General features: G+C 38.2%; 1 protein-coding gene across 1 annotated transcript in view; it reads right to left on the reverse strand.

The window, feature by feature from the left end:
* Positions 1-20,617, reverse strand: part of CSMD3 (CUB and Sushi multiple domains 3) — a 1,619,578-nt gene that overhangs the window by 291,745 nt on the left and 1,307,216 nt on the right. The window contains exons 43-45 of the mRNA XM_082258441.1: positions 20,319-20,507; positions 16,506-16,683; positions 12,487-12,632 (exon numbers count right to left, since the gene is read on the reverse strand). Of these exons, the coding sequence (XP_082114567.1) occupies positions 12,487-12,632; positions 16,506-16,683; positions 20,319-20,507 (513 nt within the window). The remainder of the gene's footprint in view (positions 1-12,486; positions 12,633-16,505; positions 16,684-20,318; positions 20,508-20,617) is intronic.

Consider the following 20,617-nt stretch of genomic DNA (forward strand, 5'->3'; position numbering starts at 1 on the left):
ATAGGTAACCACCAGGTGATTCAACCCACCAACCCTCACACAGCAAATAAATATCAGTTTGCTGATGTTTTGCCCTTTAGGTTTTATAGTAATCAAAGTATGATTTCCCTGCGGTTTTGTTCTTTACTGTATTATATGAACTCATGTCTTAACAGTATTTGAAGAACGTGCCAATAAATGTCAGTGGAACTGATTGATTGTTTTTGACTAACTGTCACTCTAAATCTATTCCGTTCCTGTTAGTTAAACTCTGTTTGAGTTATAGGGCAGAGGTTGGAATCAATGTTAGATAGAAATGTCATGGTCACTTTCTTCTTATCGTTTTGGAGACTGGAACTTTTGTTCATGCAAGTACCATTTACCTATGCACACCAGGTGGGCCTCATAGTATGACATTGTTCTACAAAATAAGATTGCCACAATAAGCTGAATGTAAAGAACTTTACTCCATAATGAAATTATTTAGTTTATTTAGTAATTTAAATATATAGGCTCAGTGGAAAACTTCCAAAAAGTGTGTTTATTAACCACTTCAGCTCTTGTATAGGAATTAGCTCAAGGTTCAGTTGTAACTTGAAAACTTGGGAACTCTGGTTGTGCAAGTGTTCATCCAAACACAAGACTTTTAGTCTGTCCGACAAGAGTGGAGCATCATATACAGTAGCAGTATTTCCAATACTACTATATATACCAGCTTCCCATCTGTCAGGGGTTGCTAAGGAAACAGCGGGTGCTGGCAGTGATGTCACCTGGTCCCCTCCATTTACTAGTCAGGAATCCTGGGCCATGTAAACAGAGGGGAAGGAATAGCATGACATCACTAAAAAATTATGACCGTTTCTGAATGACACTGACCAAATAATGTTGACCAAAAACGGCCATGTTTGGTTGATGATGTCACCCAGGAGACCCCATCACTTGGTTTACCTATAGCAGGAGGGCCCTGGGAGATGTCATTCAAAGCAATTGAGTGACAGGATAGGATTTGCAAAATTATTTTCTTTTGTTGAGCATTGGGTGGGCATCTTTTATTGGGATTTATGTGGATCTGCATAGCTGGATAGATGCACATTGTGGAACTTTTTTTTTTTTTTTTTTTTTTAATAAAGGACTATTAGGAAAGTGTCTTTATTTTACAGATTGAGAAATGATATTATGTACCCCTTACTTATTCATACGGGTGAACCCGACATCTGAGGACTCAATCACAAGGAAAGGGTTGCGGAGAAGAGCCCCTTCTTCCCATCAACATCTCAATAAAAAAATAAATATAAAATAAAATAAAATAAAATAAAATAAATAAAATAATAATAATAAAAGTAACCCTTATTGCCTTGCACACATGCAAGTGCAGTCCATGGTGCGCACATGTAAGTAAACCACAATCATACCACACATGGTATTACAAGGTATTGCCACAAAAATTGGAGTGAAAGCAATAATTCTAACACCAAGAGCTCACAGTTAACCATAAACTGATGAGCTGTAAAGGCTTTTTAAAGTGCCACCTATGGCGATTTGTGGGTACCATTTTTTTTGAGATATTACAAACTCATGCAATTTTAAGATTTGGCATATGTGGTATCTATTTACTCGACACAACCCCATTACTTATATTTTGCCCAAAAATTGGTATATTGCGTTTGTGTGTACTAAAATTATTTTGTAAATTCAATTTTTTCCTGAAAAAAGCACCACCCCATGGTGACACAGACCACAATAAACATTTTGGCAGTATTTAGGCTTTAAATTTACAGTTTAAGTGTCTATATGTACCAATGTTCTTGTAGCTGCAGCATGATGCCTCTTTCCTCCCTGCCCACATCTCATGGTGTAAAACCACTCAGCATTGCATTGCATGGGTGGATGCTGGGAGATGTGTACCTACATCTACCTGAATGCTCCTCAGTAAAAGTTCAGATTGTAAATATTTGACAGTATAATTGTAAGAAAAATGTGAGGCTAGAAAATTTGTACTCTCTGAGGCAACAAATGTACAAGATAAATAGATAGACAGAAATAGACAGACATAGATAGACAAAAAATGAAATACAAAAATATAAATTATGAATTTTCCTCTGACCAATAATAATATCATTCCATATGATGGAATGTACTGTATCATGTGGTTTTAATGTCACTACAATTTCCAAACATTTTATTTTCTGCACATAATTTGAAAAACATTCTCATTAAACGAGCCCACACATACATGAGTAATAACTTGTGGTTCAAAGCAACAGATGGTGCGTAGAACAAAGGTTAGCACACTGCATTTGCAAAAAACAATACTTAGTAAATGATTTTCCGTTGCACCCATGTTTTTTTAACTAAGTTAATAAATCTAGTCTCTGATAAATGTTTCACAACCAAAATGATAAATGTTTAAGCTCACATAGTAATGCATACTGGGGATAAATAATGTTAGAGTTGCATGAAGCCATGTATTGTATCATATTAATACAGAAAAAAAAATAAAAAATAAAAGTTCAATATAAATGTTAGCCCTTGCAGGTACAGTAGAAATTTCAAGAGAAAAATGTCCATCAAGAGCCATCGGGGGCTCCAGAAAGTTCACACCTCTGGAATTGATGATAAAATAGGATTCGACATCTAAGCATCACTTTAATTCTCTGAACTATTCTACACTATCCAAAGGAATTAATAAATATGACTCTTTTTTTAGATACATTTGCTATATTGGAATTTCACAATTTGATCACATTATATAACAGCTTATAGACTCATTAATGAATAAGTAAATATATTTTAGGGGGTCCTTAAGGGGGTGTTGTTCATCTGTTCAATTATTTCACTTTGTGATTTGCTCTTCCCTCACAATTCCACATCTTTGCATACACTGACGTTGATTTACTAAAATTGTAGAGTGCAAAATCTGGCTTATGGGTATATTTTGGCAAAGCCTAATTAAACAAGCAGATTTTGTGCTCTTCAGTTTTAGTAAATCAACCCCCTGTTCTTTTGCAGTTTCACAGGGTAGATCAAGTTGTATATAATTTCTATGTGACCAGGGATGAACATAATTGTTAAGAGACTTTTAATGGCAGAGAGTCTGAAGAATCATCGTCATATATTTGACAACAGAAATTTCAAACATGAGATTACAGTTGCCCAGTCTCCCGTCTAAAGTTTATCGATAAGCCCCTCCAAGCTGGCCATTGTCACAAGAACAATATTCCAGCAGATTACAAAAACCTGCCCCAATCATCAATGTTCTCTCTAAGAAAATCTGCACTTACCCCTTCCCTCCTGCTCTATATTAGGTAAAATGGTCCTATTCATTGTCCAGCCAGCCAATCAGCTTGCCTCGGGATTGTTGGGTTGAGCACATATGTTCATCTGCCTTAATAGGTCTTTGAGTTCCCTTTTAAAGTAGGATGGTGTAATCAAGCAATTCCTAATCAATTGCCTTGTATACAGTATATTTTACATACATGGTATATTTTTACTGACCTGAATTGCAAGGGTAATATTGTATATTCATTACCACCAATCTGAGCTTAGAGAAGTTTTTCTCTAAGGGATACAGTGCTTCCTATTATTCTCTTCTCACAGATACGAGTGTCCTATCACCAGCTTTGAAATATCTTAATCTTTCAGGATGGCTGCATTTCATACATTTTATCCTGCATTACTTTTATACTACCATTTACTTGGAGAACTATTTAGGTGCAGCAGCCATTGCTCTTTTCCATTAAGCTCTGGGACTAAGAAAGAGTTTAGTGCTGGCTCAAGAATGCTGACCAGTCACTGAGCAATGACAGCTCGGCTGTCCATTTGTCTTGCTAATCACTTAGGATCTCACTGTGACAGAACAAAGGTCCTTGACAATTATGTAGCAAATGAAAAGTTGGACTGTGTAAGAAAAAGGTTATCGGCTGTTTAATTGAAACAGCGAAACAGTACAATTTGCTATATATTGCAGTTTAGAGATCAGCATTGCTTGTAACGAATTAGTTATGACTTAATTAAGACTCTCCACTAATGATGCATTTCTATAAAAAATTACTGCTTGCTTACCAGCAAAACTCTATAAGCATTAGTACAACCTTTGTACATGTAGAGCAGACTAAGAAAGTCTGTTTTGTATTTTCTAATGGTGCAGATAAGGTGCGCTGGACTATTTGGTGCAACGTAAATTGAGATGGTAGGTATATGGAGATTGGTAGTTACCCCTCTAGTCCCAGGAACCCTTTTGGTCAGTGCTTGTGGAATCAAGAAAGGGGATTGTAAATAAAAAGCACCACTCCACTGGTAAAAGTCTAGAATGAGTTTTATTTGCTTTCAGTGAGTCAAGATAATGTGTTTTGGGGAGACCCGTGCAGCCATCGAAATGTGTTGACTCACCTTGTTGGATTCAAATAAAATTATTCTTGACTATATCCAGTGGAGTGATGATTTTATCATCAAATCTCCTTTAATGTTTTGCATTTACACACAGTTAACTCTTCATTACCAAAGACCACAAGTACCTAAATGACTAGACAAAGTTTAGCATCAATATACATCAGTTAATAAGGCAGATGAGAATACTACTTGGACAGTCTCAGGAAGGGTAATCATCCACCATCCACACACACCATGTCTCCAAAATTCCGGAAAGGATGGATAAGCAGTATTAAGAAAACAGCTGGATACTGGAGGATTACTCCTCCTGAGGCTGTCCAAGTAATATTCTCATCTGCCATGAGGCTATTCAAACTGTTTGTTTCTTTTAAAGGATTGGCATGCACTTCCGGTGAGTGCATTTACAAAGTTTGTTGAAGGGATTACTACTTAGCTGAATACTTCCTAACTATTTTTTATATTTCAATATTTGTATTGAAATTAGAAAGTACAATAGTAGAAAATATATCCATTAACCTCCCTGGCAGTCTGATTATGTCAGTATTTTTGAATGTCAAAGCAGTACATTGTTTTGCATGGAAATCTGTTGTTTTATATTGTAGGCCTGTAATTCTTAGGAAAAAAAAAACAGTAATAGTGTTTTTTTTAAATAAATTATTATTACATTAATTAATAAATTAGATTAATAAATTAATACATTATTCATAAAAAAATATTAATAAAAAATTAAAGGAATAAAACAGTAAAAGTGCAGGCAGGGCACTGGACAAAGCAATAAGGACAAAACTGAGGTGAAATGGTTTGATACAGTAATGTTATCTTAACAGATTACAATGTATCATGTCATGTTTTGAATACTTTTTTTTTTAATTTCCCATCCGGTTCCACCCCCTGCATCGCAGTGCTTGCAGGGAAGGGAACCCGGAAGATGGATGCCGGCATCAGCCGGAGGACACAGTGGGAGGACATCAGGGGATCGTAGGGACAAGGTACGTTTAATTACAGGGTAACCCCAAGTGGGGCTCGGGGTTCCCGCTTTTGGTACTGAAAACTCTGAGCCACACTCGGGATTACCGCCAGGGAGGTTAAACAGTAGTAATTACTCAGATGATCATTGTGACAAAAACATGAATCTTACAAAAAGTTAACAATGACAATACAAACAATCACCAGATGGACCAACATTATAATTGAATGCTCCCAGATAAGGACTCTGACATAGGGAAAAAAATGGTAATCATTATCAGAATAGCTAGAAGACATAAACCTGATCCACAAGGGACTGGAATGCTTAACAATCCCAGTCGGCAGGTGTAGTTTTAGCAATATAGTAGAGTATCAGTTGCACAGTGGGAGAAGGTAGGGAAGGAAGGGTGAAAGGAAGCCGATGGGTAGGAGGCAAGAGGAAATCCACTGTCCACTAGCCTGTGAGTCTAATCAAATTCAGAGCCACATGAGGCCCTTGACGCATCTTGAAATAGTAAAAAAAAGTGGATATTAAAGAAGAGAAGAGGGAGAAATAGAGGGTCAACCAGGGCCCCACTAAGGAACAGATAGATGTCCATGGATCCCATATATTATCAACCTTCCTAGTATTATTATGAATAATACAGGTGAGTCTGTCATTAACCATGATCCAGTTAAGCATTGTCTTTACATAGCCAAGAGGAACCGCCAACTGCCGCCAATGTTTAGCAATGGTAATTCTAGCCACCAGAAACATATATGTGATTAATTTCACAGATTTTCTGGGGACCTTATCAGGTAGTTTGTGAAAGAGGGCTGACCCTGTGGATCTACAAATTTTTAATCTTGTGACTGAAAAAATAAAATTAACATCTGAATCCAAAAACTAGTCACTACAGGGCAATGCCACAAGACGTGATGCATAGTTTTCACCTGGCTGCATCACCGAAAACAAGTGGGCAATACGGATGGGTGCATTTTTGCAACCCAGGTAGGAACTAAGTACCATTGTAAAAGTGTTTTATGAATGAGCTTCTAGCAATGTTGCATTAATAGATACTTTGGACAAAGCATAAATAGTTTTTTTGGAGTTCAGGGAATGCCCAGAGAATTGGTGCAATACAGATGGTAATTTGGGTATAGTGACTTGAGGATTAGTGATATGAGAACATCAGCAGAAAACGGAGTGCATTTAGTCTCCTGTTGTCCACAACTGATGCCATTAATGTCAGGGTGGGAGCAAATCGCTACAGCTAGGAGTTCAATTGCTAACGAAAAAGTAAAGGGAAAAGTGGGCAGCCCTGTGTCGTTCCTCGTCACATGATCTGCAACTTAATATAGAAACTTGAGCTAAGGGAGTGCTATATAAAGTTTTTAATAAAGAGATGAACGTGGAACCAAACCCAAAGGCTTTCAAAGGGATAAATAGGTTTTCCCAAGTTAAATTATTGAAGGCCTTGTGGAGGTCTAGCGAGAGAAGTAAAAGCTCCCTAAATGAGGGAGCATCCGAATTAGCATATACTGCTGAGATCAATGCTATAGACCGACAAATCTGGTCCAATGTGTGGCATCCATTTATAAATCCCAGCTGATCTTTTAGAATTTAATGTTCCAAAAAAAAAAGTATTAGGACGCAGAGCAAAACGTTTTGTAAGGATTTTTTAAATCACAGTTAATTAACGAGATAGGACAATAGTTAAGGACATCAGTAGTGTCTTTATTAGGTTTGGGAATGCCACTGATATACACCTTATTCTTATCCAAAGGGACCACTTCCCCCATCCCATTATGAAATAAAATACAGAGCCATATGTGGGCCAAGCTGTTCAGAATTGTTTTTTTTTTTTTTGTAATTATTATTAGGGAGACCATCAGGGTCTGGTGACCCTAAAAGTCTTTTGTATCTCCTCACAGGTAATGGGTTGTTCCATGAACTCTTTATGGGAGTCTTTAAGATGAACTATTTATTTATATGTACTTATATTCACATTAATACCAGACTTTGGTTGGACTGTTTTGTTATTTATTTTGATATATTATTTTGACCACAAATATGACTAATTATGTTGATTTTAATATTTACTAATTTTTCACACTTGAGTTTTCCACTATACTTTGGCATTGTTTAAACATATATTTTGTACACTGATTACTATCACTATATTTTGGTATCTTTATGCAATCTTCAGCAGATCTTGACAGCCTACCAGCCTTCTATTGTAAATCCACAACAGGTGCTTCCAAGCTATTAGAAATCGACTCAACTTTAGAGACTTTGTTGTGATCTTTGAGGGTCTCTTAGAATGAAGTACTTCATATTGCAAGCAACTAGAGAGTTTTGCTCTTTTTTTCTGCTTGTTAGTAAAATTCAAATGTTTTACTGTCCATTGTCTGGTTACAGGTGCATTTTAAATACTATGATTATGAAACCTTCAGATCATGTATTGCCATGGTTCATGATGAAAAAAAGAGAAAATGTAAATTGACACGGCCTGAGCACTATCTTATTGTTTTTTTTTTACCTCTAGGCCTACTTATTATGAATAATAGACCCGAAAGTTCTATTGAAAAAAAAAAAAACTTAGTGTAGACTTTTTTTTTGTAGTTTTGGATGGTGTGCATAGCAGTTGGAAAGCTGTTTAGTTTTTTAATGCTTCCCCCCCCCCTCCCTTTTATTTGCCCACTGGGACCAAAAATTGTGAAAAATCTAAACGTTTACAGTTAACACCAGAAGAGAAAGTGAGGAGGAATAATCCAATGAGGCATGCGTGTCAGTGACAACTGTCTGCAAGGTTATTTCTTATTTCTCCTAATTTTGATTTCCACATTCTTCCTGATATGGCTTCAGGACAGAAAGTAGAGGAAAATCTCCCCAATAGAACACAGACATCAAAAAGAACACTAGACAGGTTTCAAACCTCCACCAAATAATAAATAATCAATAAAATAATTATTAGCCAGAGATACACTTTAAGTTTTAGGATATCCAGTGCAGAGCTACCTGAACCATGAGAATCGTACCTCATTTTGCACTTTGTGGGTCAAGATAAGTTTCAAGCCACCTCCTGGACCACAGCTTCTCACTGCTTCTTTTTAGGCAAATTGCCACTGTCATCAATTCAACAGCATACAAGAGGGGCTGTATTTAAAAAGTTTGCTGAATGAATGTGAAACACATTTGCACAGCTCCAGAAAAACTTGCCATATTCTGTGTTATATACAATATATTACCAAAAGTATTGAGACACCTGCCATTGCACGCCCATGAAATGTAATGGCATTCCAGTCTTAGTCCGTAGGGTTCAATACTGAGTAATCCCACCCTTTGCAGCTAACAGCTTCAGCTCTTCTAGGAAGGCTGTCAACAAAGGTTTAGGAGTGTGTCTATGGGAATGTTTGACAATTCTTCCAGAAGCGCATTTCTGAGGTCAGGCACAGATGTAGATGAGAAGACCTGGCTCACAGTCTGCAATCTAATTCATCCCAAAAGTGTTCTATCGGGTTTAGGTCAGGACTCAGTGCTGTCCAGTCAAGTTCTTCCACCCCAAACTTGCTCATCCCTGTCTTTATGAACCTTGTTTGTGCACTTGTGTGTAGTCATGTTGAAACAAGAAGGGGACATCCCCAAATTGTTCCACCAAAGTTGGGAGCATGAATTTTTCCAAAATGTATTGGTATGCTGACCTCTTAAGAGTTACCTTCACTGGTAGGTGTCAAGCCCAACCCCTGAAAAACAACCCCACACCATTATCCTCCCTTCACCAAATGATTTGGACCAGTGCACAAAGCAAGGGCCATAAAGACATGGATAAGTGAGTTTTGGGTAGAGAAACTTGACTGGCCTGCACAGAGCCCTGACCTCAACCCGATAGAACACCTTTGGGATGAATTAGGGCAGAGACTGCGAGCCATGGCCTTCTCTCTACATCACTGCCTGACCTCACAAATGCGCTTCTGGAAAAATGATCAAACATTCCCATAGACACACTCCTAAACTTTGTGGACAGCCTTCCTAGAAGAGTTGAAGGTGTTATAGCTGCAAAGAGTGGGTCAACTCAATATTGAACCCTACGAACTAAGACTGAGATGCCATTAAAGTTCATATGCGTGTAAAGGCAGGCATCCCAATACTTTTGCTAATCTAGTGTAGCTATCTTGTATTAATGAAGTGTCATTAAGTGGCCATAATACAAAATGTGTTTTGAATACCTCAATCCAGGAAAAAATAGGAATTTTGTCACTAGATGGTGCTTTGATCATACAGGATGGATATATAGCATAGAATATCACAGGTTTGTCACATTTGTTCAGCAAACTTTTTAAACATAGACCCCTTCATGAGTATGCCATGCGACAGAATTAAACACAAGTAAGCTGGGAGAGGCACCTAAAGTGACAGTAGAATTTGGGCCTAGATGGCTCCAGACTTTTAAGCCAGGAGTATCCAGAAACAGACCCATATTAAATTTGACACTGCCTATTGAGATTTTAAAACAGTCAGAGATAATTAGCTATGATATTAAGTGTAGCAGCTTGGTGTTCCAGTATATTAGCTTTTGTATTTACTACCTTGAAAAACAACCTTAAACAACAAGCACATCAACTATTTCATGAGTCTGTAGCAACAATTAAACTGCTATACAAGTTAATTGTACAATGATTTTTTGTTTTATGTTGCCTAGGTATAAAGCATGAAGAAGTGCCTAAAAGTCTTAGTAAATGCTCTAATTTATTAAACTATGAGTGTCTAGGTGGACATTCCACCCTGCCACTACACCAACATTCCTCTGCCTAAAGTATGGTCTCAGAAAGCAAAATAAGATGGGGTGTTTTCATTAATGTAAAAAGGACAACAAAAGGCAAAATAAGGCATCTACTACTGACATTTCTAAAATAATAGGGACAAATCTCAAATACTGAATTGAAGCCAGCCATACATTTATTGAAATTGGGCTGGTTCAGCACCGATTATTCTGCTGGGAAATTTCCACATGAAATCACTGGGTATAGCCAGCAGCACTGATCAGTGTATTCTGATGGTGGGGGAAGTCTCCCCACTGTTAGAACACAATAACTCAGTGGGAGTGATTTCCCCAAACCACCTTGAATGTGTGGATGGGGGAATTGGGTAATTTTTGACTAAGGTATGGACTGCTTAAGTCTTGTGGTTGCCCTCCAACTCTGGGGTTAATTTACTAAAGACAATTAGACTGTGCACTTTGGAAGTGCAGTTGCTCCACAGCTTAGTATATAAAGTAAAGCTGCACTTTACAAAGAATACCTAACTCATAAATAAAAAAAATCATTTTTGCTTGCACATGATTGGATGATGGAAGTCAACGGGGCTTCCCCTCATTTATCAAGCTCTGAGGCAACTGGACTTGCAAAGTACATAGTCTATTTGCTTTTATTAAATCAAGCCCAATGTGCAGTGGCAATAACCGAGCATTTCATGACCTTTGTGGCCTGAGGCGCTCATGATCAGCTGTTTTATATATATATATATATATATATATATATATATATATATATATATATATATATATATTTACACAAGAGCATTAAGTATCCTTAAGTATCCTTGAAATATATCTACTGAAAATTTAACACAACAAAAATATAGAAAGTAGTGAGTGTCAGTGAGTAATGTCTGCGTTTTGCTTTAAGGAAATTGACCCTTCTTTGGTTGGGTCATTTATTTTGTCAAACTTCTACCAGTGGAATAAATAAATAAGTACTGAGAGGGTGGATTGTGGTTGGAGGGGTCGTATATTATCATAATCTTTCTGTAAATCAACTAGATATTTTGACATTGAATAGTCCTAATATGCTATAACATCTGATTTTCATTTTTCTTAAAGCACTTTCCATTTCTCATTTATAGTGGACTATAACATAACCTCAGCTTTGGCGAGTACCATGTCAACCTCCTTTTCACCTCCCCCCCATCTGTATACAGAAGATGTAGTGTTTGTGCTTTGGGAATTAGTGGGAGCTATTAGCAACTTATCTGTAAACCTGCAAGAAATAGGAAGCAGACATCACTAAAAATTACAATTCTACCAAGGTCAAGACGGGTTATCGTCATGAAGATGTTTCAGTGAACCTGAGGCTTTGAGCAGCATGGGGAATAGAACTTCAATAATGGACATGAAGATAGCCAAGGTTAAATAAAAGACTCTAACACTACTGAAAGAATGGTATACAGCTTCAAATTAAATGCGCATATATAACTGAACTTGTGTCTTTATTAAAGAATGGTTTATAAGGACTGGTAGGATAAAACAGAATTTCTATTATGTACAATGATGTTAAGGTATGTTAGCATAGAAATAAGTGGGCTGATCTATAAATTGGCATATTTTGAGGATTGGACAATACATCCTTTCTGGTGACCCAAAATATGCCAAATTCTCCTAAATATGCTGATGTTATTTCATCCTATATACTAAGCATCGATAAATGTATAGATTCTAACTGCCAGGATTCATTAATTAATTAATCATTCTGAGCTGGCTTGATAATTCTCTATGTATATGATCATAAAATAACAATAGACTATATGGCCAAACTTGTGGACTTCTAAACACAATACCGGAAAAAGTATGGCTACCCCTACAAATTATTATGTTCAGGTGTTTGCAGTGATGGGTACTGTTAATGTCTTTATTATATACAGCCATTATTTTGACCTTGCAGCACTCCCACACAGTTTGGGGAAGACCCTTTTCTGTTCCAGTATGGCTGTACCTCTGTACACGAGGGTGTCTGATAACACTTTTTTAGAAAAAAAAAAAATCTTTATATATTTTAGCAGGCAAATAAAATGTTTAGAAATTGGTGCAATTAGATCACAGGGTGTTAATCCATGTGCATTTGAGGACAGGCACTGGAGAAGGCAGAACACTGTTTTGCTAGACTTATCTTGAAATACCGTATTTTCCGGCGTATAAGACGACTGGGCGTATAAGACGACCCCCCTATTACATGATCTACCAGTAATACTTATACTTAGGTTACCTTGAAGATATTATTATCAGCGTATAAGACGACCTCCCATTTTTGGGGGATTTTTTTGAGGTTCAAAAGTAGTCTTATATGCCAGAAAATACAGTATGTAAAATTACTTAAATAGCTCACAAACACACTCACCGTGATAGCTGAGTACAAAGAATCCACTGGTTGTGAAGTCACTATGAAACTTAATAAGGACCTGATATGATGTGCTGTAAACAGATTCCAGAGCAGTGTTGCCGCTAAACTGTCCAATCTGAGGAGAACTCTGGTCTGGCCCATCCCTAAAACAAGTGATAAAAATGCCTTACAAAAAGATAATAATATACATAACACAGGTAAATACAGTATGTTACACCCAAGTTTTTTTTTAGTGGAAGGGGAGCTGCAGTGTGTCCAGACTGTCCAATGATTCTCAGATGAAGCCTTCATGTACTATACAATGCATTGAAACAGTTTATAGGAACCAGATCTTCGTAACCCCTCCATATTTCATATAGAATGCACACTGTGTACCATCACACACACATAACAGTGCCTGTTTTTATCAGGACATTTTTCATTCAATACATTGAATGAAATTGTTATTGTATCATTTGCAGTTACTAAGAAACATCTTTTACCAGTTATGGACATTGGATGTGCTACACATGTTCAAAAAACTTCATCCAAATATGCTGGGAGAATGTAGTCCACACAGCCACTCCCAGTTGTTCAGATGGCAATTTCGGGACTTGTTTATTTATACAAAAGCAAATCTTTCTGCTCCTGTTTAAAGCAACCATCAGAACATCCTCTGCAGCATCAAAAAGAGTTACTGTAGCAATGTTATTATTGCTTCATTGTAACTTGGCTGGTTCATTCCTCCACTTTCTCTTTAGCTATTAATACAGTGGTGGCTGGTGCTCCATGGGCCAGGGGGGGGGGGGGGCGGCAGACGGACTGCACCATAAACCCCCCCAGCCCCCACCAGGCCACACACCAGGACCACACCAGGACCCCGGACCCCCCCCCCCCACGGCTCACTCACCCTCAGCGGCATCGGCGGGTGCTTCAGCTTCAGCTTCAGCTTCTTCCCCCTCAGTAGAAGCCTTTCCTCCCCCATGCCCAATGGCACGGCTTCTACTTTTGGCCAATCAGGAAACAGGTCTCAGGATCCGTTCCTGATTGGTCAGGAGGCGGATCTGTGTGACAATAGTGAATATTCATTCTTCTCTGCTTTGTTTAAAGGTCTCACAAGAGACTATGACACTTTGCATTGGTGATAAAATTCCAGCTTGCCTGTTCTAAATACATGCAGATGGCATTAGAAGGCCACTTTTGAGCATTGTGCAATTAAATTTCCCCTCTTCTGAATAAAGTATGTTTGCTTCAGATTATATACTTATCTGAACAGTTAAGTTTTAAGAGGGCTTTTAAAGATTTGAAGAGTCCGTAAGTGGAAAATTGTATGAGCAAGGGAACTGCATAAAGAAAGAATAGCTGTAGGAGAATTTTTTCAGTTAAAGACCGAAAGTGATAGGTATAATATGAAAGATACTGTACATACTAGCATGAAGATGTTGCATAAACACTATGCATACACACTAATTGACAATACATAATTTTTTTTCTGTGAAAAATTCCTCTGCTAGCTGTTCTGCTGTGAAAATATATATATATATATATATATATATATATATATATATATATATATGTATATACAGTATCTACACCCCTCACTTTTTTTGTAAATATTTTATTATATCTTTTTATGTGAACACTAAAGAAATGACACTTTACTGCAATGTAAAGTAGTGAGTGTACGGCTTGTATAACAGTGTAAATTTGCTGTCTCCTCAAAATAACTCAACATACTATTAATGTCTAAACCGCTGGCAACAAAAGTGAGTACACCCCTAAGTTTAAATGTCCAAATTGGGCTCAAAGTGTCAGTATTTTGTGTGGCCACCATTATTTTCCAACACTGCCTGATCCCTCTTGAGCATGGAGTTCACCAGAGCTTCACAGGTTGCCACTGGAGTCCTCTTCCACTCCTCCATGATGACATCACAGAGCTGGTGGATGTTAGAGACCTTTCGCTCCTCCACCTTCCATTTGATGATGCCCCACAGATGCTCAATGGGGTTTAGGTCTGGAGACATGCTTTGCCAGTCCATCACCTTTACCCTCAGCTTCTTTAGCAAGGCAGTGGTAATCTTGAAGGTGTGTTCGGGGTCGTTATTATGTTGGAATACTGCCCTGCGGCCCAGCCTCCGAAGGGGGGGGGGATCATGCCCTGCTTCAGTATGTCACAGTACATGTTGGCATTCATGGTTCCTTCACACACGCTTGACACCATCTAAACCAAATAAGTTTATCTTGGTCTCATCAGGCCACAGGACGTGGTTCCAGTAATCCATGTCCTTAGTCAGCTTGTCTTCAGCAAACTGTTTGCGGGCTTTCTTGTGCATCATCTTTAGAAGAGGCTTCCTTCTGGGACGACAGCCATGCAGACCAATTTGATGCAGTGTGCGGCATATGGTCTGAGCACTGACAGGCTGACCCCCCACCCCTTCAATCTTTGAAGCAATGCTGGCAGCACTCATATGTCTATTTTCAAAAGACAACCTAGATATGATGCTAAGCATTTGCACTCAAATTCTTTGGTTGACTATGGCGAGGCCTGTTCTGAGTGGAACCCGTCCTGTTAAATCGCTGTATGGTCTTGGCCACCGTGCTGCAGCTCAGTTTCAGGGTTTTTGTAATCTTCTTATATCCTAGGCCATCTTTATGTAGAGCAACAATTATTTTTTTCAGATCCTCAGAGAGTTCTTTGCCATGAGGTGCCATGTTGAACTTCCAGTGACCAGTATAAGAGAGTGAGAGCGAGAACATCAAATTTAGCACACCTGCTCCCCATTCACACCTGAGACCTTGTAACACTAATGAGTCGCATGACACCGGGGAGGGAAAATGGCTAATTTGGCCCAATTTGGACATTTTAATTTAGGAGTGTACTCACTTTTGTTGCCAGCAGTTTAGACATTAATGACTGTGTGTTGAGTTATTTTGAGGGGACAGCAAATTTACACTGTTATACAAGCTGTACACTCACTACTTTACATTGTAGCAAAGTGTCATTTCTTCAGTGTTGTCACATGAAAAGGTATAATAAAATATTTACAAAAATGTGAGGGGTGTGCTCACTTTTGTGAGATACTGTGTAAATATATATATATATATATATATATATATATATATATATATATATATTTTTTTTTATTATTATTATTATAATATATATTAATATAATGGTCCTCTGCCAAAGGTCTAGGTGATATGATTTGCCTGTTTCATCCAGGGGGTGCTTTGGTTTGCTTTAATAAAGAGTGTCACACTTCATTTATGTTTTCTTCCAACACAGCTGCATAACATTAAAAGTCCAGGTGGTAGGACCTGCTTGTTTCACCCAAGGGGTGCTTTTTTTTGCTCTAATGAAGAGTGCCACACTTCAGTCATGCTTGCCACCAATAAAACTGCCTTCTACAAAAATTTCAGGTGGTAGGACCTGCCATGCTCCAGTTATGTTAGCCTACATTGTAATTGCCCTCTAATAAAATTCTAGTTGGTAGGATCAATTTCATCCTGGGGATTCTTTGGTTTCCTATAATGAAGAGAGCCACACTTCATTTATATTATACTAAAATGGAACAAACCATCTCTACCTAAATATGCTCTTGCATTCCCCTATATTTCCTTGTGAGGGAGTTAGAGAAATGACATTGTAAAACTTGGCCTGGTATGAAGATGTCCTGTTCTTAGCGCAATACATGACTAAAACATTTAACTCTATGATTTATAAATACTTATATAAAATAAAAACATAAATAACTATAAGCAAATAGCTAAAAAATAAGCCTGATCACTTTTAAAACCACATCCTAAAATCAAAACTCTAATTATTTTTTTAATTTATTTTCTAAATTCTTTAAATTTTATATAAAACATTAGTAAATACATTCTACTTTTGAACAATGAATTTTCAAACTCTTCAACTGTCATTGATTAATGTACCTGCAAAATGCATGCAGGCTAATAGCGAACAAAGGGAAAATAAAATACCTGGATCATTAAGCCAGTGGTGCAATAAATCATCAGTGAATAAATGATCTTACCATACAGTTATAAAGTCGTAAATCGGTTCTGTTTGAAGGACTGTGAAATTGATGTATATTCCATTTCCGGGAGGGACTCTGACCAGCCAGAGGCAGTCTTGGAAGTTTGGGTACTCATCAGGATATCCAGGGGAGTAAATAGTTCCATTCATCGCTGTTATATTTCCTCCGCAGAGAGCTGCAACATAGTTCAACAAACAAGGATGGTAAGAGGACCTGCTGTAAATACTTAAGTCTGTGGGATTGCATAAAAGACAAGCTAAAGAGCCTGTCAAGTGTAGATACTCGAAACTTCAAGGCTGCTAAGCTGCAGGCAAAAACAAGCACTAGAACTATGGATTTTTGTTTCTCTGTGTGTTTTACACTTGGAAAAAAAATTGTGGAACCTAAACGCTGTGGCATTTGCAGGGTAAAAATAATATGATATGCAGAGGACTCTAAACACATGTAAACTAGATTTTATTTTAGTTATGCTTAAAAACTACATAAGAAGTATGATAAAAAGTAGCTTATATCACAAAAATATGTCATTTTGCAGCAAAAAAAGTATTTTCCTTCACAAGGTATTTTTTTTTTAGTTGTTTCAGTAAAGCCAAAGTGAAATACACCAGTGGCATAGCCAACAGCATCCAATTAAGAATTAATGTCTTACTAGTCTAGCTACAGTAATATGAAATCTGATATCTGATTGGGCATTGTAAGTACACACGACTCTGTACCATCCTATAAAATAGACCTCTCCCTCTACTAAATCAGCTCATTGTTTGTGGCTGTCATTTTGCAGGCTAAATAACAGAAGGCCTGGACAAAACTAAAATACTTATTTTTTCTAGCGCTCTTAAGTATGGAAAAGCTAAACAAGGAGGTGAGAAGGTAAACTGTGCAATATTGCAAATCTCATTGTACTCTCATTTTTCAAAAGTATATTCTAAAGAATGACATTTGATTAATAATTGATTACCCCCCACCCCCCTCCCCCCTTCCTCACCCACATTGATAGATTGGGCTGCTTGACATAAGCAAAAAGCATTGTTAATATTGCCAGTCGGGATTTGTGGCTTTGTTACTCAATGCCAAGAACATGTTCTCACTGATAAGCAATAGCTTTCCTGCTGGGAAGCATATGCATAAGGCATACAATAATATCTGTAGCCATGGCTAACAATGGTAAGGAAACATATTCCAACCGGAAAGGGTGAGGCCAGACTTTATTAACCACTTAAGCCCCGGAAGATTTTACCCCCTTCCTGACCAGGGCCTATTTTGCGATTCGGCACTGCGTGACTTTAACGGACAATTGCGCGGTCGTGCGACGCTGTACCTAAACGAATTTGACATAATTTTTTCCCACAAACAGAGCTTTCTTTTGGTGGTATTTGATCACCTGTGCGATTTTTTGATCATGTGCTATAAACAAAAAAATAGCGTAAATTTTGCAAAAATAGCAATATTTTTCACATTTTTTTATATGAAATTCCCCAAAAAAATGTAAAAATCTAAATTTTTTAACATTTTTGGCCAATTTGTTTTATGCTACATATGTTTGGTAAAAAAAATCGCAAAAAGCGTATTTTGATTGGTTTGCGCAAAAGTTATCGCGTTTACTAACAAAGGGAAAGATTTTTATCATTTTTGTTGTTTTTTTTAAACGCGTAATGGCGGCGATGTGCGATTTTTTTGCGGTACTGCGACATTGCGGCGGACAGATCGGACCCTTGACTGACATTTTTGACACTTTTGGGGTTACCAGTGACATTTCTACAGTAATCAGTGCTATACATATGCACTGTTACTATAAAAATTACACTGGCAGTGAAGGGGTTAACTTTTTTTTGAGAGGGAGGGGGGTTGTGTGTGTCCCTAGGGGCGTGATTCTGACTGTGATTGGCTGTGGCTTGAGGTGTAAGAACAGTGATCAACGGTCCTACATAGTAGAACCGTATGATCACTGTTTCTACACAGGGGAGAATGACAGGCGGCTTGTTTACATCAGCCGCCTGCCTTTCTCTCTCTGCACCGACGATTGCCGAGTGACCGGCGGACATCGGGTCCGCCGGTCACACACGTGGGGGGGGTCCGCGATCGCGCGGGAGCGGGAGCGCGCCTCCGGGGGTGCGCGCTCGCTCCCTAGACGCTCACAGGTTAGCGACGTAGATCTACGTCACTCTGCCTGTGAGGGGCTGACTGCCGACGTAAATAGTCGTGCAGCAGTCGGCAAGTGGTTAAAGTATATTTAAAGACTTTTTTTGTTGCATGGGATGGTTAAACATCTGTCTGGGTCTTTTAGTGTCTGTGTTCCTTAGAGGGATTTCCCTTCATTTCCTCTCCAAAGTATGGTAAATCCCTATTTATACAGCTGTCACCAGAACATGCTTTCTTGTTAGAAGAATACCCCTCTAATCATGGTCTAACTCAAAATTTAATAATTTCTTAATCTAAGTCCAATTGACTGAAACCAGTGATATGAGAACAAACTGAGGAGTAAATCTCTCCAGCAGGGACATAGACAGACAGTAAAAACAAAATAACACTAAACCCTCACCACTCCACTGAGTGCCGTTTCACATATGTGCAGCTTGCGAGATCGCATGTAATTTGGAGCGCACTGCTCCTTCATTACATGCGATCTCCTATGTGGATGCAAATTCAGCCATACACTTTGTATGGCTGAATTTGCACTGTATCCGCACCAAAGACGCACAGGACCCTTTTTTTCAGCCGCATCAGGATCGGATCGCACAGTGGTTCACACTTGTGCGATCCGATCCTGTGCGCACTGTCATATCGCACTGCGATATGCGATCAAACTGGGGGTGTCGTTAACATTTAATCATCACCCCCTGCGTATCGCATATGGCAGTGTGAACTGCCAGATGTGCGGATGCGATGCGGGAACAGGCAGCCTTCCCGCATTGCATAAGTGTGAACCGAGCCTCAAAGCTAAATAAAAATGCTTTGACCTTAGATATGGCTTACAAATGGCTATAAATCTAAAGCAAGACGTAGATTATTTAATTATCTTTCCTTCAACCAGGTGTCAAAGGAAAGAAAATTGTTTGATTTCCCCCATCAAAACTGACTGAATCCCTCCCTCTGCGCTATTGTATTCTGACAACAGGAGGTTTACCCACCCTCAGAAAACAATGATCACTGCTGGCTGCTATAGATGCCAGTAGTGATCACGCAAGAAAAACATGATAGGCTGGTTGTACTAAAATCATGTATTGATCTACTTTAGTACAACCAGCCTGCCCATAGATAGATTGAAATTCAACTGGTTCATGCTGAGCCGGTCACATTTTGATCTGTCTATGATCAGCCTAAGTCAAGTGATTTGTTACAATGAAAAGTCGTAGTTATACTACAAGCACCTAAATAATTTCTCAATAGCCTGAATGCCTGTCCTTACCATGGGTGCCATGGCATTTGACTAATGAAACAATCAACATAAGGAGATAGACCAAAAACAACAATATAAACACTGGCAAGGTACTAACCTCCAACAAAATTGTGAGCAAATTGAACTTAGAGCAGGCAGAGGTGGAACTTCACTAAACTCAATTGGATCAAAATGTAAACCTAAATATCTGTAAAAGGACCCTGCCTGCCTCCCACACCAATGAACACCACTCTTTTCCTGATAAATCTTCTCCCACAGTCTACTGAGAAACTGACACTTTCAGGAGCGTCAATCTCCTCGGCCCCTCTCAACTCTCACTGGTTCCTCCTTCTGACCTCCTAGTCACAACAGTTTTACTTTTTTCTCTTTCTCAAAATAAATGGAAAGAAAAAATGAGTGATGGAAGAACCTACCATCACAGCGAGGTATTGGATGGTTCCAGTTTCGGCTGATTCCATGTAGACAGGTGAGTGCAGATTCTCCAATTAATGAGTAGCCAGGATAACATTCAAAAGAAATGGTGTGCCCCACTGTAAAATCACTTCCAATTACAAACCCATTGCGGAATGGACGTGGGTCAGGACAGCTCTGTAACTGGTATGCTAGAGGTAATAGACATAAGCATATGATGAAAAACATATATATATATATAAATTTTCACAATTAATAGACAATTGTTTTTTTTTTTTAAACATTTTATTGGTAATAAAAT

This window comes from Pelophylax lessonae (genome assembly GCF_965119305.1).
Source record: "Pelophylax lessonae genome assembly, chromosome: 5".
NCBI lineage: Eukaryota > Metazoa > Chordata > Amphibia > Anura > Ranidae > Pelophylax > Pelophylax lessonae.